Here is a 22788-nt window from a genome sequence, read left to right as displayed (position 1 = left end):
GCAGTAACAATACACAAACAGATATTTATTTACTCCTTTCTTGAAAATTCTAATGATGCAAACAGGATGCATGTTGGGAAAGTTATTAACAGGTGTGAAAATATTCAGCTGGAAAGATCCTTACCACATTTGTAGTCTCCTTGAAATCATGAAACTTCTTGCTAACTCTTTTTTATGCCTGAGGGAAGAGTAAACACTCATTGCATACTTTCTGCTTACCACTTGCAATTCACTAGAGCTGTTCTTTTCACAGTTGAAGCCATTAGCCCCTCCATGGCATCAGCTCTGAAATACAATGTATAAGAAAGCTGTTAAGTCATTTATACTAATTATTTTCACAAAGTCTGCCTGTCCTCATGACGCCATTGTGCATTTGTTAACATGAGAAATACAAAAAGCCATTAACTCTGCTGATTCTACATTCCTGACAATGGAGTGAAAGTTTTGATGTGTACATCAAAAAATTGCATGTTCCCATCCAAATTAAATAGATCTGATATTGCAAGGGATCACCTGTTCCAACAAAACATTGTAAACAATTATGTAAGATCGATTCAAGTGAAATTTATGAACCCATGATGTTAAATAAATACGTAGTACTGGTGCGTAATAGGGGAGTGAGGTAAGGTGGAAATACCAAATGAAATCTTTAAATGCCTGGAATGGCTGAACCTTTCAGCTGCAGAATCAGTAGTGGGGGTGATGATGAATAGTGAATGTTAGCAATAGCTGATTTGGTTGGTAGGAAGCTGTTTCAGAAGCTTTACATGTACAAAGTAATTTTGTGCTGCTGTTTGAAGTGCTTTATATCATTCCCATAATTCATAGTTAAAGGAAAGGAATAATTTTTGGTATGATAATCTTCCGTCAATTTGGCTGAGTTGGCTGACCTGCAATTTGGATTAAGGAGCCTGGGTGCAAAATTTGACCAAGGACCAGAAAATAGGATTGTGGTGATTGGTTGTTTGACAGACGGCAGAGAAATACATATTCATATTCCAAAGAAATACATTCAGAAAACTGAGATGAATCAATAGAAAATAAATTCTACCATTGCACAGTGGATGTAGAAAAAATGTAATGTATAGAAATATTTGAAGTTGACAGAAGTTCTGAAGGGAGCTAAAAAATGTACAAGATATTGTACATGGAATACAAAAATGGGTAAATTATGCTAAAACATTATAAAATAATTGGGCCTCAGCTGTTTCAAGAAACTACAAAATTAGGGATGATATCAAGCTCCTGGAAGGTATACAATAGCTGAGAGTTTGCTAAGTGATGAGAGATTTCTGTTATGTTGTGTGGCTAGATAAATTGGACCATTAAGAATACTTAAATGATAATTTGACTGAGGGATTCAAATCATTGCAACTTTTTGTAGAAGAATCCACAATAAGAAGAATCAGAAATCAGACACTGTAAACCAAATGTAATTAGCAGAAGAGACAGGGAAGAGATTATTTTTTACCTATACCTAGGAAGCCACTATCCTTTGCTTTACACAGCTGGCTGGGTAATAAATGTTGATTCAATAGTAACTTTCAAATGAGAATAGGATAATTGCTCAATAGTGAGAAAGTTGCAGAGTTATCAGGAAAGGTTAAGAATGCTGGACTTCTTGGAAAACTTTTACAAAGGGTTAACAGAGGCAGAATGGGACAAATGGTTTCATTTCATGCAGGAAGGTTCTAATATTCCACGATAAATCCATTTATATTGGAAATGCAGGAAAGGAGAAAAGTACTGCCAGTATATTGGGAAGTTATGAGGAGGGGAGGAAGACCATGTCTAGGAACAGTGCACGTCATCGGAAATGCAGCAGAAACACATCTAGCCCAAAGAGCACTCCAAATAATACTTGTCTAATATGATTATATTTGAAGGCACAGCAAAGACAGAGGTTTGGTGCATGTTGCTGCAAAGTCATGGACTGAAAATGTAATAAGCATTTCTGGTGCACAAGATCAGTATATATCAATTTTTGTTCTCCCAATAGCACCAGTTTTCTGTGTCATTGTGCACAATGGGAATTTCAATGTTATTTTCCATTCACATTGCTAATGACAGAAGCTTGTGGTCTTTAACACATTTACAAAGACTGGAAAGTGCAAAGAGCTGTTAGAATAGACTGAAGGATATTTTATTTTGCATCTGTTGAAATTACAAATGATTCGAGAATAATCTCTTCTGATTTTAGATGAGAAAATGGCAAATACTGTATATTTGGTTCTCTCGTATTAGATTTCTTAGTATTCAGAAGTATTAAAAAGGTGAGCAAATTCTAAATATGTAATTCTATAATACTGATTTTGTAATTTATTAATTTTCTTGCTGTTTTAGAATGATAAAATAGAAATGAGAAAACACTATATGAAATCATTAAAATTTAAGGTAAGCCTTATTTAGCCAAAAACATCTAAACAATTAACAAATACATGTTTTATTTCTGTTGCTGTTCATTGTAAGAAGTATGCTATCTAATTTAAAATCTGTTTCTACAGCTTGATCTTGCATCAATAATCCCATTTGATTTGTTATATTTGCTGCTTGATTATAATCCCTTGTTTCGACTAAATCGCATACTTAAGGTAAGTACATTATGATTATTAGTTTAATGCTGCAGCTATTTTTATTGACTGTGTCAAAATTAACTTGCATATTGGTATGAATCCAAACTTATTGTTTTAAGGATCTTTAGAATGTGTCTGAAATGCCAAAACTTGACAAGATCCATAAATCATACTCCGATTGCTTAAACTAAAATGGTATTACAACATTGGATTGTTAGAGAGTCAAGGGAAATGATTCAGGGAAATATTACACACGGCAGTCATATGCTATAACCATTTGCTTCAATTAATTAATCATGTAAAATCTCAGTGCTAAGCCACTAAAATACAACTGGTTTTTGTTAATATGAGATACTGAGGCTCCCATTTTTAATATTTCCACAGGATAAAAATATTTTATTTGCTGCCCCTTTCTCTGTACATGAGATTGCAGTAATAACTTTTGATAGATTCTGTTATAACTGACTTTTGACTTTTTGGGAAAAGGTTTGGAAACAATTTTGTAAATTTCTCCTACTTTGAAAATTAAATGTTTGGAAACGCTTTGACTTGTAGACAGGTCAGGGAAAAAAGAAATAGACCTGATCTAATGATGATCTGCGTCAGCTAATGAAACCTCTGTCTTGAAAGCAGAAGAAATGCAACCTACGTTGTCCATTTTACATAGAAATTGCCAGCAAACTACAGATAGAATGAGTAACACTGGCAAGCAGCCAATCTTTGTTAAATGAACCACAAACACCAATTTTACGCAGGAAAATGTATACAGTGAAAGATAGATTATAGTCTCCACCTCTCTACCAAGATAGCTATCGATACCTTTTGTTGGAAATGTGATTAGTAAGTGTGCCAGCTTGAAATTATCAACAAGTGCTATAAAAATCAAGTCTAGGTGTAATTACATGCATAAAGTCCCCATTCCTATTTTACTGAGCATTGGGGTAGAATGGATGATATAGACTTGGCTCCAAATCTTATAGTGATTTAGTCAAAGGATAATAGAGCAGGACAGTTTTCTGGACCTAGAACAAGCCGTGATCTTTAGACACTGTGAAAGCAACTTGCAGATCTCAGGAATGGGATCTCCTGCTCCCATATTTTGTTTACCTGGCTTGAAACCCATCATGACCACTGATATTGCAAAACCAATAGGGTAGCTATTGAGTCTATTAATCACTTAATGAAATGTATGCCCCATCAGATGCTACCAAAACATGAACAGAAAATAATAGCAATAAATTTTGTCAGATACAAAATTTATGATATTAATCCTTATTATTGATAACCAATTTTGGAAAAAAAGATTGTTGGGAGTAGGTCCATTCATTTATCAGAAGCACAAATCCATAGATTGAGGTTTACACCTGAGCTCATTTCCAGGGCTATAATCACACTCTGTTTGTATGCTATTTACTAATTTTTAAAGTGTGAGTAGTGGAAATGGATACATCACTTCATGGTTGCACATGTTCAGTTTATTTGTCTGCAGCATAACTATTGTCATTGGAAATGCCAGCCCATCTGGGGGGACTTTATTGAGTTGGCTATCCAGATATTTCGAATTTGCTAAATAAACAAGAGAGGATAAATTTTGTCAATTTGTTAGTATTTGCTACCGCCACAAAGGGAATGCAGTTCAAAACATTGGGTATGGCAGCCAGCGTATTTTATTTTCCAGGACATAAATATGTCATAATGGGGGGGGGGGCGTCGATGGCGGACCCAAATGCTAGACACAGACACTGAAGTACAAGGAACAGGACTTGACTAGAGTAGGGACGTAACAGGATACAGACAAGAATACAGACAAGGGACAAGAATGCAGACTTGGGTTTGGACCCCAAGCCAGAGACTGAACAAGGACCCAGAACCTGGGTCTTGCCTCAGGCTTGGGCCCCAGAACCAGGCATGGACATGACATGACTGCAGGACTGGAGGCTGGGTTTTTGAGTCTTGAGGCTCAGAGACAGGCTTGGGATCTTGAGGCTTGGAGACAGGCTTGGGGTCTTGAGGCTCGGAGTCAGGCTTGGGGTCTTGAGGCTTAAGGCTTGGAGACAGGCTTGGAGGCTTGAGGCTTGGAGACAGGCTTGGGGTCTTGAGACTTGCAGGCTGGGAGCTGGGGTCTTAGAATGCGGAGGCTGATAACTCAGAGACTGGAGCTCAGAGACAGACTGGGAACTGTACATCAACAGAGAGCTGGGATTTATCATTCGAAAAGCTGGGACTCATCTTTAACTCGACACTAACATGAGACAGGATAGTACATAGCCATAGAGCCGGTACTCATCCATAGACAAGCCGGGACTCAACTTTATCTCCACACCAAGTTAGGACAGGTCCACCTGTTGGGTCACGGCAGAACGGCCGGACTTACCCAACAGAGGCAAAGACAAGACAAGACAGATCCCCCTGCAGGGCAACGGCAGAACAGCCTGACTTACCCCACGGAGGCGAGGACAAGAAGAGACAAATACTAAAGAACGACAAACGGTTCCATCTCTGCTTCGGGGTAGCTCCAAGTCTCAGTTCAGCCAGCAACCTCAGCTGGGTATGGAAACAGCTGGATCCCTACCTAGCTCAGAGTGGCTGGCAGCCAATCAGCTGGCCTGGGAAACAGCCGAATCCATACCGCAACAACAGCTCCGACTACCAACAGCAAGGCTTCATGAAGTGATGGTTCTCCAACACGGCCTAAAGATGACAAGTGGCCGCTCTAGCCTTCCACCAGCAGGTTGCTCCCAGGGGATCTTGACAAGACAAACCAGCAGCCCACACTTCTTCTTCTCCTTCTTTTTTGTTTTATGGCGGTTGGCAACCAGTTTTTCAGTGCATTACCGCCACCTGCTAGACTTCTTGTGTTCCAACCAAATATGTCCTGGAGTTCTCTACCTTAAACAATCTAATTCAGCCTGCAGTTCTCTATTAACATCACTCAATTCCTCGTGAATGCTTAAGGCGCTCATTAGATAATGCTGCAAACTGCTATTCTTCCCTAATTTTGTCACATTTTCGTGTAGTTGCATTACCTCAATTACATTGATTTCATCTACATCACTTGTAAGACTAAAATCGTCTTGTTAAAGAATAGTAATTATCGCACGTTATACTTTTAAAATTGCTGTTTTTCTAAGTCTATCTGCTTTTTCAGATTTTCCTTTTCTTGGATCGTAGCCTGCAGTTGTTTACTGAGACCTTGGAGTTCTTGTTCATTTGTTTCCATGTCTTCATTTTATAATCTGAATGTAGATAATTCACTTTGCAACAAATTCCTTTTCCTTTTGTATCCTTGTAATAATTTCCTCCATTTTCCAATCTCTTTCCAACTCACCGTTGTTCTTGTCAGGTACTTCTATTTGTTGTTGGAGTTCTGCACATTTACCCTGGGCTTCAACCATAAAATCTGAGGATTTTCCTTAAGTTCTGAAACATTTCTTAAATTCTTGACCATTTGCGATAAATATACTGCCATTAAGATTCCCTCTCCCCTGCCTGTAAACTGTTGGATCCTCCATTCAGAGTTTCTTTGACTTCTTCCCATCTAATCCCTTTAATACCAAGATACTTTTCTGCAGACTTGACAATAATTTTAATTTTCTCAGTTCTTTTGCTCGTTTGCATTGAACAATTAATTGCATCCACCATAAAAAGCACAAAATCCTTTCTACTCATTAATAGGGTATCCTTATTTTTCATATTACACCTCTCACAATTCACCAGTTTATTATTCCCTGTATTTGTTTGCTTGACAGCCTTTTTTTCATCAAATTCTTTCACTGCCTCTGCATAACTGATTCCTTGAGTTACTTTTACATATTGTATCTCAGCCTCCCTCCTTCTTAATAAATGCATTCTCGATAAGCTGCACTGTGTTCCTTGCCACAATTGCAGCATTTCAGCCTAGCGCCCGCCTCACATTTCCCATATTCATGTTCTCCAGCGCATCTCCCACATTTTTGTTTTCCTCTGCAGACTGCCGCAATGTGCCCAAATTTCTGACATTTATAGCATCTTAAAGGCGGTGGTATATATAGTCTAACCACATATACCCTAAGTAAACGTTAGTCGGCAATCTCTCTTCATCAAAGTTAATCACGTCCGATAAACTATCACACTTTTTCCCGTGTCTTGTAACTTTCAATCGTTTGGCCTCAATAATTTTTGCTCCTTTTATGTTCTGTTTAATCTCATCCATAGTCACTTTTGTTGGAATCCCCGAAATAACTCCTCTAGTCCACTTCTTATTTTTGGGTATTGAGCATTGTACTTCTTTTCTTTTTAAATCTTTTTATTAATTCTTCCAAAATTATAAACAATGTTGATACAAAGAGATTGGAATAATCTTATTGTTAATAAACATATACAGAAAAGATCTCAGATAACACAGGTATAATAGACTTCCAAACTCACGATGCAATTAATCATAAAGAAAAAAGAGATCAAAAGAACAAAAATACAAAAAAAAACCCAAAGGAAAAGAAAAAAAAGAACTAAATACTAAACCCAAAAAAGCAAACAGAACAAAACAGGGCTGGACCAATATTGAACACGTTCAGTAATGTTGTCAACTCTGCTCCTCTATTCATATATTTTAAATTAACAAGGGTTCAGAAAGGTCAAATTACATCATATCAAAATGTTGAATAAATGGTTTCCAAGTTTCTTCATATTTAACCGAAGGATCAAAAATATCACTTCTAATTTTTTTCTAAATGTAAACATAATATAGTTTGGGAAAACCATTGGAATGTAGTAGGAGGATTGGTCTCCTTCCAGTTCAATAAAATAGATTTTGGATTGCCAATGGTAGAACATAGATCTTTGTCTTCTTCTGCCTGTCGGATGATTGCAATTGTTACTTTAATGGCAAGAAGATCTATTTTATTGAACTGGAAGGAGAGCATTGTACTTCTTTGCCGTCTATTTTACATCGGCACGGACTAGAAGGGCCGAGATGGCCTGTTTCCGTGCTGTAATTGTTATATGGTTATATAATCTTATTACTTTGCCTTGCTGAGCACTACCCGAGAAATCACTAATAGTGATCCGTTTTGTAAAATCTTTGCTCCTTTAATCTCGCCTATAATTTTGTTGAGCACCTTCATCAACTGAATCGGGTTCCAATCACCAAAAGACTCCCCATCTTCACTTAGTTTTATAATTGCTTTAATCTCATCTTCTTTCCATTGTTTTGCTATCCTGTTTTGATCATCTGCTGATTCCTCAGAGTTTGATATCCCATTCCTCTGCTTTCTTTTCTTCCTCTTTCCATTCCATTCCTCTTTCCCACCAACCTCCATCTCTAGTTCACTTCCACTCCCGCCAGAAACTTCCTTCAACAGCTTGGCTTTCCCCTTTATGTTCGTTTTTTTATTTTTTTGGTTCTCTCTCTCTCTCTCTCTCTCTCTCTCTCTCTCTCTCTCTCTCTCTCTCTCTCTCTCTCTCTCTCTCTCTCTCTCTCTCTCTCTCTCTCTCTCTCTCTCTCTCTCTCTCTCTCGTGCCTATGATTAACTCAAACAAAACAAGGGACAGCTGGAAGACCCGGAGTCCTGAGTCCATGGACCAGACCACGAACCGGAATATGGACTTCACGGACAGGACTATGACAAAATGCCCTCAGGTAGCAAGTTCAAATATACAAAGCAACACATGCAAAATGCTGGAGAACTCAGCAAGCCAGCAGCATCTTTGGAAAAGAATAAACAGGACTGGAAGGGAAGGTGAGAAGTCAGCGTAAGAAGGTAGGGGAGGGGAGGACGAAGTACAAGACGGAAGGTGATAGGTGAAACCAGGGGAGGGGGTGAAGTAAAGAGCTGGGAAGTTGATTGGTGAAAGAGATAAAAGGCTGGATGAGGAGGAATCTGATAGGACAAGATAGAAGACCATGGAAGGAAAGGGGGAGGAGCACCAGTGGGAGGTGATGGTCAAGTAAGGAAACAGGAATGACTAATGGAGATGGAGAGTAGGTGTCAATTACTGGAAGTCTGAGAAATTAGCATTCATGCCATTAGTTTGGAGCCTACCCAGGTGGAATATAAGTTGTCGCTCCTCCAACCTATGTGTGACCTCATCGCGACAGTAGAGGAGGCCACTGAATGATATATCAGATTGGAAATGGGATGTTGAATTGAAATGGTTGGCTAGAGGGTGATCCCACTTTTTCTGGCAGACAGAGTGTAGGTGCTCAGTGAAGTGGTTTCCCTACCTACCTGGGTCTCACCAATATATAGGAGTGCCATTCCAAGAGCACTGGATAAAATAGATGACCCCACCAGACTTGCAGGTGAAGTGTCACCTCATCTGGAAGGACTGTTTGGGGCCCTAAATGATAGTGAGAGAGGAGATATAGGAGCAAGTGTAAAACTTTGTACTAGTATGAGGGACGAGTGAACAAGGAAGTCACATAGGGAGCAATCCATGAGGAAAGTGAAAAGTGGGGAGGAGGGAATGACGTGCTTGGTGGTGGGATCCCATTGGAGATGGCAGAAGTTGTGGAGAATTATGTTCTGGATGCGGAGGCTAGTGAGGTGGTAGGTGAGGATGAGAGGAACCCTATTCCTGGTGTGGCAGTGGAAAGATGGGATGAGGTCAGATAAGCACGAAATGGAAGAGATGCGGGTGATGGTGGAGGAAGAGAAACCCAGAAGCCCTTTTCTATGAAGAAGAAGGACATCTCATTAGTTCTAGAATGAATACGCTCATTCTGAGAGCAGGTGCGGCAGAGATGGAGGAACTGAGAGAAGGGGATGACATTTTTACAAGTGACAGGGTGGGAAGAGGTACAGTCCAGGTAGCTGTGAGAATCCCTGCCCTTTCTGCTCAAGTCCAATGTCCAAGTTCATGTTCAGGTTTAATTGTCAATCAACCATACATGAATATCCATGAATTCAGCCAAACAAGATAGTGTTACTCTGCCGCCAAGAAACAAAACACAGTACCAGCAGTCGTACAACACACAAGGCACACACAGCATAAAAGGCAGCAGTAAAATACAATCACACAAAAATATATATAGTCCAAGTCCCTGAGTCCATGAATGTTGCAGCAGTCTACAGTCAAACACAATCCATCTTGTCTTCTACCGAATGAACAGTAGAGGACAGCACCAAACCCAGCCTTGTACTCAATTTGTTGTACCCAGCCTTAGTCCTGACGAAGGGTCTCGGCCCAAAACATCGACTGTACTTCTTCCTATTGATACTGCCTGGCCTGCTGCATTCCACCAGCATTTTTGTGTGTGTTGCTTGAATTTCCAACATCTGCAGATTTTCTCGTGTTTGCACTTGTAGTCAATGTCACACTGCACCACACCACCTCTAGCAATCAGTTAGAGCGCACCGATTCCGATGCTTCTCTCCTGGGCGGCTGCAAACATGCAACACTGCACCTTGAATCCTAGTCCTCGCAACATAAGACATGCAACTCCCCCGCCATCTGCCTCCACCATTCGCTAATAAACCAATGAACTGGACTTGCAGAAGTCTGCAGAATTCCACATTAACAATATCCAACAGGGTCTTGCAATTGCAAGAAAAGCAACCAAGATGATCACTCACTATTAGACTGCAAATTTCCTCCATGCACTCACCCCAACCCTTCTCTGATGCAGGCAGCTGTATGATCTGCACCAAGTCCAGCTCCTTCAGTTTCTCTGCTGATGAGCAACTCACTACTGGGACAGACCTGCAATATTTTAAGTTCTTAATGACCAGCAGGGTCTTGTGTTCATAAAAAATATGCTTAAAAACACAATAACACCTTTAATTAGCCCCTTAGAAGTTGCTACACCTGAGCACTCTGCCATCTTACCAAAATTACCACAAAGCCCTACACCAGGGTTGAGTTCCAAGGCATCCATTCTTTAAAATAGTCTATTTTCCACACAAAATGTGTTCTTCTGTTGAAGATAATTCACTTGTTAAGATAGTTCCATTTACTTTTTATTGTATTCATTATAGTTACAGCTATATAAGACCTTGGTCAGACCCCACTTGGAGTTCTGGTCACCTCACTACAGGGAGGATGCGAATACTACAGAAAGAGTACAGAGGAGATTTACAAAGATGTTGCCTGGATTGGAGATTGTGCCTTTTGAGATTAGATTGAGTAATCTTGGCCTTTTCTCCTTGAAGTGACAGAGGATTAGAGGTGACTTGATAGAGGTGTATAAGATGATGAGAGGCATTGATTGTGTAGATAGCTAGAGGCATTTTCCCAGGACTGAAATGGCTAACATGAGGGGGCATAGTTTTAAGGTGCTTGGAAATAGGTACTGAGGGGATGTCAGGGGTAACTTTTTCACACAGAGAGCGGTGGGTGCAAGGAATGCACTGCTGACGGCGGCGGTGGAAGCAGATACAATGGGGTCTTTTATGATACTCTTAGATAAGTACATGGAACTTAGAAAAATAGAGGGCCATGTGGAAGGATAATTCTAGGCAGTTTCTAGAGTAGGTTATGTGGTCAGCACAGCATTGTTGGCCAAAGGGCCTGTAATGTGCTGTAAATTTTCTATGTTCAATGAGAGAGAGTCCAAAAGGACACCTGGAGTCCAGCATGCAGCTATCCAACTGAACTTCTTTGATATCACTACTTGTACAATATGTGAATTCCTCCCATGTGGGAATGACTAACTGAATGGCATGGGCTTAACCTATTACCTACCACAACATTTTTGACAAAAAAACACTGACTATTGATATTCCCCTGTAGATCTCATTTGTAAACTGCCTAACTTTTTAACTGAGAATACGCTTTCTTTTGATTCCTTAGATAAAGATATTTATAAAATAACATATGTTTAAGTACCAAACATAAAAATTTAAGGCAAACTCAAAGTATAATTGTTTTCTGGTTACCATCTATCTCCACGTCTGAACTTTTGATTGGACAAAATTGGCAGACCATTTAGGTAAAGGCCCGTCCTCCCTTGGCCACATACTCAACATGGAAAACTACCTAATGATATCATTAAAAGACCGTACTGAACCTTATTAATTTATCTAAGTAGCAGTTTAATCTGTTATATTCTGTCCTTATATAAATCTGGTAATATAATAAATAATGATTTCTGGTGCTTAAGAAGAATTTAAAATATTCTGATGACACAATGAGATAGTGTGAGACTGAAGATTCTGTATTTCAGTAACCAATTAACAACATAAAACCTAATCCCAATTAAGCTTTGAGGCTTCAAATTAAGAATTATTAACAAGGTATTTTGTTCAAATTTTTTTTTGATTTCTATTTTTTCCCAGTTTTCAATCTTCTTTGAATTCAATAATCAACTGGAGTCTGTAATGAAGAAAGCTTACATTTACAGGTAGGTAGTCATTGAGCTTAAAAAAAAAGTCAATAGATTTTGTGTAAAAGTAACAATAAAAATATGTTTATTGAACTCATGTTCAGGGTTGCATTTCATTTGTACTTGCAACACACAAAGTTGATTTTCGATGAAAGTATACAATTAAAGTTATTTGCTTGCTGATATCAGAAGCAGTTTTAATAATTTAACGACAAATACTTGCAAAGCTGCTGATAGAATTACCATACTTAGAATTAAAGCCTTGATCTTGGTTGATTGTTCAATAAATAATTAGTCTTAGTTTGTTCATGTTGGCACTTCTCGGATTTTGTTCAAGATATCCTTCAACGTATAGCACCATCATTTCTTTCCGGAAACTCAGTATTGAATCTGCACACAGAATTTCTGAATTGTTTTGATAAATAGTCCAAAAGACCCTAGCTTAGAAACTATAGTACAGGTGACGCCCCCCCCCCAGCCCCTCCCAACATTTTGGCAGTTCAAGTGACAGAAAATTGCCCTCATGGGATTTACAAAACACTACCAAAAATTCTTGTGAGAGTCATACAAAAAAGTAAGTAAATAAAAATAATGTTTTTCTTTCAACTCATATTTCTTTATGCAAGCACAGATGATGCGGTTTTGCATTATGGAAAATTCACAATTAGGACCATATTCTGCAAATGAAACTGCCCACACAGGGCTGTCAGTTTAGAACAATGTATTAGTGTGCTATGTAATCCAGTTCTATCAAAACACAAATCAAGTACTTGGTACCACACTCCCAGAAATCTAATCATGCTCTTTCATTTGTAGCGTGCACAGATCTATTGCAACTTCTATGCTTCACAGTAATGACATGCAGCATGAAACACATTTTGCCAACGTGCATAACATGCTTATGCACATAATCGGGGTTGAGTCCTGCTTTTCCATCTATACTTCCACTTCCCCAGTCCCTGAAACCTAAAATCCCTCCGATTCATACTTGCATTCCAAAGCAACACTCAATTCCTCCATTAGCAAGAATAAAAGTTGTTTGGGTGCAAAAAAATGTAAGGCCACCTTTAGTATGCAATTATCTTGCTCATGAAAATAACACCTTTGGAGGTAGAGAGGGAGCAATGTCAGCAGCTGGAACTTGACTGAAAGCTAATTTAAATCAGTTCAGATTGTTTTATGTTTTGTGGAGTTAGAACACATTCTATATTAATGAAAACTCTACCTATAACAATATTGTGGCTTCTTAGCCATGACTGGCTTTCTAGCCTTAGACTATTACAGTGATTTGATGGATTCAGTGACCTGGAAGGCCTGTCAGCAGCATTGTATGGCTAGTGATTTCTGCACTACCAAGTAATTGCACAGACTTTGCAGATTTTTAAATATAAGTTCCTGTAGGATTGAAAGTCTGATTGCCAATAGGGATAACAGTCAAATTCTGTCATTTGGCTAAAATTATAGTATGTCAATATCCAGACACAGTAGGTGTATACTATTGTTCATGTCAAACAGGAAATAATAGGTTACTAAAATGGACAAAATAGAGCACCTCTGTTTTCTACTGCTGCTTATTTCAAAAAAGTAAAGTGACAAGTCAGTGCCATCTTGCAGAAAGCAGGGACAGATTACAAAATCCCTCACAAATATCAAGTAACAGTGGTCTTTCTTCATTAGATTCCCCCAGCAACAGATAATATTAAATGTCAGGTCTCAGTATTCAATAGGCCAGATCTGAATTCATTCATCAGTAATTCCAGCCCATACAGGCCTGAGCTAGCAGGCATGCTTCAGATGTTCCCCTCAGCTGAACACTATCCATTGCTGGTGTGCAAGTAACATACTCATTCACTTAAATAGATTACTGGCCTTTAGCTATATTGCAATGTTTAGCTATGCAGTTCATTTATTTTTCTTTACTATATACTTATCAAATGTAAGTTCAAGTAAATTAATTTTTTATTATTTTATTCCTCTTCGAAAGGTTTTAACTGTACCTTATTATCTGAAACCTTCAAAATGATACAAGATGCTTTGAACAGCAGCTACCTGGCAAAGGCTATCAAGTCAGGGTTCAGGTTATATCACCTAATTCCTGTTCGCCGCTCACAACCTACCCCACCTGCTGGTATGAAGTCTCTAGCCCATTCTATAAGTGTTGCAGCAGGTAACTGTAGCCATGAGATTAACAAGAGAGTCCAGTGCCAATAGTGGGTCATCCTGAAGGTGATTTGGCCCAAAATCCCTCACTAAACCACATGTGATAACTGCTATACTGCAAAACAGTGTGATATATTCCAGAGTCTTCCCTCAATAATTGGTGTTAAAATGTGCCCTGCAACAAAGTCAAATGATAATTCCAAATACCAAGCAATATAAACTTAGAAAATAATATCCATAGAAGTTATGCAGAGATATGATAAAGTGATCAGGAAAGTAATGACCAAAGGATGGAAAATGGAAATTAAAATAGAAAGTCAGTAAGCAGAAAACGGAAGTAGGGAGAGTGGTGTCTAATATTTCGTGGGGTTAAAACTGATGGGTAAACAAGCAATTTTATTGTTTTTATGACCAAGAAGCCCATCTTGCACTCAGGACCTGCTGAATTTAACACAAGGATTTGATTATAGCTTTGTGGAATCCATTTCCTACCTTTAGCCAATCAGTCAGCCAGGAAGTATGTCATCATATGACACTGACTAGACTTACAGCAGCAGTTACCAACTTTGGGACAATAAGGATGAATGAATCCTATGGATTCTATACCCTATAGAGAGGGCAGTAATGACAAAAGACACAGGTCAGCAAATCATAAATTCAAGAAAGTCTACAGATGCTGGATATCCAAAGTAACCCACACAAAATGCTGGAGGAACTCAGCAAGTCTGGCAGCACCCATGGATATTAATAGGCAGTCAACATTTTAGGCCGAGACCCATCTTCAGGATTGGAAAGGATAAAAAGTGAAGGGAGGGGAAGGAGGAAAGCTAGAAGGTGGTATTAGCCAGGTGGGTAGGAAAGATAAAGGGCTGGAGAGGAAGGAATCTGATAGGAGAGGAGAGTGGACCATAGGAAAAGGGAAGGGGAAGGAGATCTATGGAGTGGTGATAGGCAGGTGAGAAGAGGTAAGAAGCCAGAATGGGAAATTGAAGAAGATGGAGGGGGGGAGGTTTTTTTTTACCAGATGAAGAAATTGATATTCATGCCACCAGGTTGGAGGCTACCCAGACAGAATATAAGGTGTTGCTCCTCCACCCTGATAGTGGCCTCATCTTGGCACTGTGTCATGAGCACCAAACCCAACTGACAACCCCAGCAAATTTGCAGGTGAAGTGTTGCCCCAGCTGGAAGGACTCTTTGGGGCCCAGAGCGGATGTGAAGGAGGAGGTGAATGGACAGATGTAGCACTTTGGGGGCTTGCAGGGATAAGTGCTCGGAGGGAGATTAGTGAGGAGGGACAAATGGACAAGGGAATCAGGGAGGGAGTGATTCCTACAGAATACCAAGAAAAGGGGTAGGTAAAGATGTATTTGGTAGATCCCTCTGGAGATGGTGGACGTTCTGGGGAATGATGTGCTGGATGTGGAAGCTGATGGGGTGGTAATAAGGACAAGAGGAACTCTCACTGTAAAGGTGGGGTGAAAATGGGGTGAGTGCAGATATTTGGGAAATGGAGGAGATACGAGTAAGGGCAGCATCAATGATGGAGGAAGGGAAACCCCATCTTTTGAAGGAGGAGGACATCTGATTTCGTGGAAAGGAATGCCATATCCTTGGAACAAGTGCAGAGAAGAGAAAGGAACTTAGAAAAAAGAATAGCATTGAATGAGTAGGGTGGAAACCCTGGAGAAATCACAGGCCTCTCTTGGGTGGGAAACAGGTCATAAGCAAAGATAAGTTTCTGACTCTCGGAGGGGACATCCAATGGCTTGAGTGACTGGGAAAACACAGAATCCTCTGGCCCGTATAGTCAGCAAAGCCAGGTAAAATCCGGCTTACATCTTCTAAAGCTGGAACAGAGCTAAAATTGGCAGCATGCAGTTCAGCTAAAATTCTTAAATAAAGGACCTGTCTTCTGTCAATGGTTTACTCTTTCCCCTCTACCCCATTTCACCTCACTGGAGATCTACAGCAGTTCAAGATGGCTTGTACAAAGGTTTGGAATGGTTGACATTTTAACTTGTTTTTTTTTATTTCAAAATATACTTTATTCAAAAATAAATATATACAATAAACCATTCAATAACTTTTCATCCTTTACATACGTTTCCATTATACTCAGTAAAATATCCATGTTTATAGCCACCCACGTGGCACTCCAGTAGTTCAGCTTAGCATCTCATTGTTGAGGGGTATACTCCTCGCCCACCGACCCCTCCCACTCCCACGGGTGGAGAAAACCTATACTGTGGTCCTTCCCCACCGGGCCCTTGCGGTGGCTGCACCAAGTTTCAGTGCGTCCCTCAGCACGTACTCCTGCAGCCGAGAGTGTGCCAGTCGGCAGCATTCTCCCACGGACTTGTTACCTTACACTGAAGTGCTTCTAGGGGTCAAATTTACCTGACTGCAGACTACAAGCCTTCACTATATCATCCTGCAAGTGGCACCTTTCACATGCATGGTGGTTCTGCATCTGTAAACCTGCCACAGTCTTACAAACGCAGAACAATTCTAGCAATTAGGTGAATTGTTAAATTAAATAGTGATCTGGAAAGCCCATACTACAGTTAACTTGTTACAGAGCAAACAGTTCATTAGCTAACTAGGTCATGCATCTCATTTGTTTACAGAATTGCCCGAACAATAGGGTATCTGCTTTTCCTCTTGCACTTAAATGCTTGTTTGTATTACCGGGCTTCAGATTTTGAAGGTATAGGCAGCAATAAATGGGTCTACAATGGCAAAGGAAATAGGTAAGTACTTCTCTGTTACTATTTAAGATTGTCAATTTCCTCAGGAAATAACTGCATCATGAGTCAATGCCCTGATCTCCTGTGTTCATTTCAAGTAGGACATTGTTCTGGGGTAGAGGGATAAGGTACAGGAATATCATTCAGGTGTAGAGGGATAGGGTATGGGAAAGATATAAGGGAAGGGTTCTTTGATTATATTATTTAAATCTGTTAACAGAATTCAGAACTTTCAAGTCAGTTATTAACTAAACAATTACCAGTATGATTTGTTGGTGTAATCTCAGAATCTAAGACTAAGATGACCCTATAATGTTGTTATTTTATTTTCTCCTGAAGAGCTGTACTTGCTACAAAATATTATTGCATTATATCTTCTCTTTTAAAGGGCACAGTATCTGCATTATCATTAGTGAGCATTGATCTTTTAAATAAAATAGTTTTAAAGATAAATTATTATTTCAAGCCACTTGCATCAGCTTAAATCGATGTTGATTATTTTCCTTACTTTCATACATCTTTTTCATCTGACTTTTTGATAATTTTGTGGATACATCAACTCTTTCCTTTATGCAGAGAAATCCTTTCTGATGATTGCTGAACTTCCATTGTCCACCAATGAGTTTGAGCAAATATTTCAAATGAGCAACTATTTTTAGGAGTTATTATTCTTTCAGCCATTCTTGGTCAGTTACATAAAACCGGGTGCTTTAGGTCTTCACTATCAACAAGTACCTGATTTCTCTTACTTTGTAAAATTATCTTTGACCATTTAAATTGAAACAAAAGGTATAAATAGTAGAATCATGTTCATAATCAAAATAGGAAAGAAATTACATATGAAAAATACACGATCTAAAATGGCAATGGTTCTGGATACAAAGCAATATATCTATTAATGTTGGTGTGTTTACAGTACATAGAAAAATCGTTAAAACTTCTCTGAGTCTTTATAGTGTAATGTTCTGTTAATATGCATTGATTATTGTTATCCTAAATTTACAATCACAATATCCCTTAACCAACAATATGAATTGTAAACTGATTTGTATTTTGTTCAGTATTTTATCTACCTTTTCTTTACATGGTTTATTTTCCATTCCGAGTTAAAGAAGTGATGATGGAGTTGGAGTTGGCTTTGAAGTTGGAGATCTGTGGTGATGGTTCTCTGCAACTATCACAGGATCTTGACCAAGCGTCAATTTTGCTGAGCGAAGGAGGATGAGAGGTGACCTGATAGAGGTGTATAAGATGATGAGAGGCATTGATCATGTAGATAGTCAGAGGCTTTTTCCCAGGGCTGAAATGGCTAACAAGAGAGGGCACAGTTTTAAGGTGCTTGGAAGCAGGTACAGAGCAGATGTCTTTTTAAGCAGAGAGTGGTGAGTGCGTGGAATGGGCTGCCAGTGACGGTGGTGGAGGCAGATACAATAGGGTCTTTTAAGAGACTCCTGGATAGATACATGGAGCTTAGAAAAATAGAGGGCTATGGGTAACCCTAGGTAATTTCTAAAGTAAGTACATGTTCAGTACAGCATTGTGGGCCTGTATTGTGCTGTAGGTTTTCTATGCTTCTATGTTTCTATGACTCACCCTATAGTCCCACCCAGCCTCATTTACCCTAGCCTGCTTGCATTTACCCTGTCTATACCCCTCATAATTTTGTATACCTCTATACAGAAACAATGGCTCTGTCAGAACTGGGCTTAGCTTCTGAGGGTGAAAGGGCACTGGGCCACAATTCCCAGCACCGTGAGGAGGGCCTCATTTAGGCAGGTGATGGATGGAGTTACAGAACTCTAAAGCACAGAACATGGGCTGTTCAGCCCAGCTTATTAATGCTGACCAAGTTGCCTAACTAAGCTAAGACCCCTTTGCCACATATAAACTATGTCAAGTCAAGTCAAGTCACTTTTATTGTCATTTCAACCATAACTGCTGGTACAGTACACAGTAAAAATGAAACAATGATCCTCCAGGACCATGGTCTCTCTAAATCTTTGCTACCTATGTACCATGTACCATGACCCATGTAGAAAGGATCTGGCAAGTGTGGATTGGGACAGGCTGGTTTCTGGCAATGGTGTACTTGGTAAGTGGGAGACCTTCAAACTGAAATTTTGAGAGTACAAAGCTTGTATATGTCTGACAGAATAAAGATAATGGGTATAGGGAACCTTGGTTTTTCAAGCGATATTGAGGGCTTGGATAAGAAAAAAAGAGGTGCATAGCAAGGTATATGCAGGTAGGGACAAAAGAGGTGCATATGGTGTATTACAAATCCAGGAAAATACTTAAGAAAGCAATCAGGAGGGCTAAAAGAAGGCATTAGAGAAATAAATGGATCTGCTGTGAGAGCTAGCGTAGGCTCATTGCATTAAATAATTCTGTAAATAATGTAAATAATTCTGAAATAATATAAAGATATGAATAATAAAAAATGCTCTTATGAATCACCTTGAATGAACCTGATGGGTGCTATAGAAAAGGTAATATGTCTTTGATATACAGTGGCTAACACATTAAACAAACTGATATGCCTGGTGTGTATTGTTGTGCAATGAAGCTCCCTGTAAACCTTAGTCAGTGAATAATCCACTTGGAATAGTAATAAAGTTTACATTTGAAAGGAATCAAATCAGTCCTTCAACCATACATTCAGGATGCTTTAACACTCACAGTCTAATGTATAAATATATTTAGAACTCTATTAACACAGAGTAACTCCAAAGATTACTCAAATGATTTCCATATAAAACATTGATTAGATCTCTCCCCAAAACTCTCTGCTTTTCCCTCCTTTAAGATACCTTCAAGCCTATCTATTTGGACAACCTCACTATCATCACACTTAAAATATCACCTAGGTTCCTGTATGTCAGCGTTGTTTGCCAATTCAATCAATAACAAATATTATTTTCCTTAGCAGAATAGAGAAGGGGCAAAATGAAAATTGTAAAGCTTGAGGCATGATTAGAAAGAGCAGAACTGTTTACTTTTTCAGCCTTAGGTTTTCAAAGTTATGAAGGGAATAAATTTAATCTAGACAATTTTCCCCTATACAAGTAATAAAGGCTGAAACTTAAGAATAAGGAAGGATCTTTGAACATGGAGATGGGAGGAATACATTTATGATTTAATATACAAAGGAGAGTAGCTGAAAAACTGAAAATACTGGAAATCTGAAATAAAAGCAATGTGTTGGAAATGTTGAAAATATCAGACAATGTCTGCTGAGAGTGAGAAAAGTTATCATTTAAAGTTCTGATGCAAAATATAAAGGTTGGTTAACTGAAATTGCCGAATTTGGTGTTCATTTCCAAGGGCTGTGATGTGCCTAGTTAGAAAATGAGATCCTGTTTCTAAAGCTTTGTTAGCCTTTGTTGGGAAAGTTTAAGAGGCCAAAAGAGGGGAACCCATGACCAATGAGATGGAGAGCTGAAGTGATAGGTAAATGGACATTCAAATCTCTCCAATGGATTGGACAGATTTGTTCTTCAAAGCAATCACTGAGTGCCGGGGAGACTGTATTGTAAACAGAGAATGCTGATATCAAATTGGAAGGTGAAATCCTGAATCACTGCATTGCCCAGATGGACTATTTGGGTTCTTGGCTACTGGATAGGGAAACAGAAAAAGGAAAATTATACTATCTCCCTTGCAACAAAAGCAGCCCTGAGAAGGGGAATGAATGTTGGTGGAGATAAAGTAATGAGCCAGAGCATTTTGGCGAACAGTCGCTCACTTCAGAATGCTGAAAGATGAAGATAATCTAGAGATGACATTGTGTGAGTGTGCACTGATTGTGAAGATAAATATGAAGGGCAGTGGAATAGAAGATGAGAAGACAAGGAAACCCCAATCTTTGTTCTCCTAGATCACCTTGAAATCTGGGTAGAACTCTCTGCTAGTGCCCTTAATTGGTTTCATTCATATATCCTAGAAAATGCTTTGTCTGCCTTGGAGACCAATTTTCTAAGAGACACAATGTACTTTTTAGTGTTGCTGAGGGTAGTAGTCTTGGTCCCCTGTTCTTCTCCTTATACATGCTCTTCTTTGTGGACATCATTAGAGAGCATAAACTTGATTTCCACTATTATGCAAATGACACACAACTGCATATTTTGATCGAGCCTGATGATTATAGTACCCTAGCTTCTCTGACTTCTGATATGGTTACAATATGCAAATGGAAGAGCATAAATTTTCTAAAACTAAATGAAGATAAAACTGAAATAATTTTGGTTGGTTCCAAAGCCAAAAGAGATAAATTTCTTGATAAACTTAGAAACTTGGCTCCCCTTGTGAAATGAGAAGTAACAAACCTGTGTGTTATCCTTGATTAAGAATTGAATTGTAAATCCCACATAAAGATAGTGACCGCAGTAGCATTTCTATACTTAAGAAATATTGCACAGGTATGCCTGGTTCTGTCATGTAATGATTCTGAAAAACTAATTCATGCCTTTATATCAAATCAACTAGATCACTCCAGTGCACTTTTAACTGGCCTTCCAAAGCAATCTATTGACAAACTACAACTCATTCAGAACCCTGCTGCTAGACTTTTAACAGAAGCCTGGGTGAGGGGAACATATCACTCCCATCCTAAGTAATCAGCTTTGGCTTCCTGTATCTTTTAGAATTGATTTTAAAGTTCTCTTACTTATTTTTAAAACTCTTAATGATCTGGGTGCAGAGTGCATCACAGAATCATTTTTGTTCTATAATCCTACTTCAGCTCTCCAGTCGTCTTCTGATGGTCTCTTAACTTTAAACAATCTTCCTCAAAAAAATAATTGGGTCAGCTTTTTTGAGCTATGTTCTTAAACTGTGGAATTCAATACCTAAAATAATAAAGGATGCAGATGTGGAAGTCACAGTAAGGCAAGGATAGCATGAGGTAGTTGTAGTCAAATGTGACCTTTGAAGTGAGATCACTAGAGACGCCTCTGTTTGCTACAGACAAGCTAGGCTAGGTTGCCTGTAGCAGTGTGTACTCAGGCCAATCGAATGAAGCCTCTATAGTGCAACTTTTCCAGAAAGATCTTCATAAAACACAGCATCCCTTTTAGGAGGTGCTAGAGACAGACAAGGTAACAGAAGGATATGAAACATATCCAGCAACTAAGGCTCTGTTGTCTTTACTAACTTCAAGATATCGTTGGCTGTCCGCTTGAAGTTTCAATTGACTTTAACACCTCTATTGTGAATGGCAATTGATCTTGCAAGTAAGGAATTCAAAACATATACAATTTACAATGATCAATATCCATAACTGATAAGCCAGTTCTGTATTCTGTTCAGACTTCAGAACAAGTGACAGGGGTCATGTTGTTCTCCTCGTACACAAGTAAAATAAATAGAATGTTTGAGAGTTCTGTGTGTCCTGGGCTCAGTTAATTTATTATCTGTTACAACAGTTACTTCGACACAGGCTCAATTGACACTTTTAATCCTATTTATTTAACCTTGCTTTTATGTGACATCGCATTGTCTTTTATTTTCATTGTTTAATTTATTTTCATGTTTGCACTTTATCCCACTGTAAAGCACTTTGACTACATCATTTGTATGGAAAGCGCTCTACGGTTTTTATTAGTAGTATTATTGTTCTGGAAAGAAGAAGAGTGGGTGAGAGTAGAGCATAGAAAATGGAACAAGTACATTTGAGAACTTTGTCAACTGTGGGAAGGCATCCTTAAGGGAAAAGGAAGAAATGCTGTAATACTGTGGCATGAAGTGTCATCACCAAATGGAAACAACAGGAGTTAGATAAGCTGGGAGAACAGAATGAAATCCTTACAAGAAACAATATGGGAAATATCCAGGCAATATAGATGTGTGAGTCCATTTATGTAATCAATTGTGCTCCTTGACCAGTCCCCTGAGATGGAGATATAGAAGTCAAGAAAGAAAAGGAAAGAGTCCAAGGTGGGCTATCTCCAAGTGAGAACAACATGGAAACACAGGCGGTCCCAATTCTGTACAAAAATAGACAGAA

General features: G+C 38.9%; 1 protein-coding gene across 1 annotated transcript in view; it reads left to right on the top strand.

Annotated features, from left to right (window-relative positions):
* Positions 1 to 22788, top strand: part of LOC140196819 (cyclic nucleotide-gated channel beta-3-like) — a 112945-nt gene that overhangs the window by 38843 nt on the left and 51314 nt on the right. Inside the window, exons 7-10 of the mRNA XM_072256649.1 lie at positions 2344 to 2394; positions 2505 to 2591; positions 11828 to 11892; positions 16665 to 16787. Coding sequence (XP_072112750.1) covers positions 2344 to 2394; positions 2505 to 2591; positions 11828 to 11892; positions 16665 to 16787 — 326 coding nt within the window. The remainder of the gene's footprint in view (positions 1 to 2343; positions 2395 to 2504; positions 2592 to 11827; positions 11893 to 16664; positions 16788 to 22788) is intronic.

The sequence above is a fragment of the Mobula birostris genome, chromosome 1 (assembly GCF_030028105.1).
Source record: "Mobula birostris isolate sMobBir1 chromosome 1, sMobBir1.hap1, whole genome shotgun sequence".
NCBI lineage: Eukaryota > Metazoa > Chordata > Chondrichthyes > Myliobatiformes > Myliobatidae > Mobula > Mobula birostris.
Note: the sequence above shows the minus strand (reverse complement) of the source record. Positions and strands in the feature narration are given on the sequence as shown.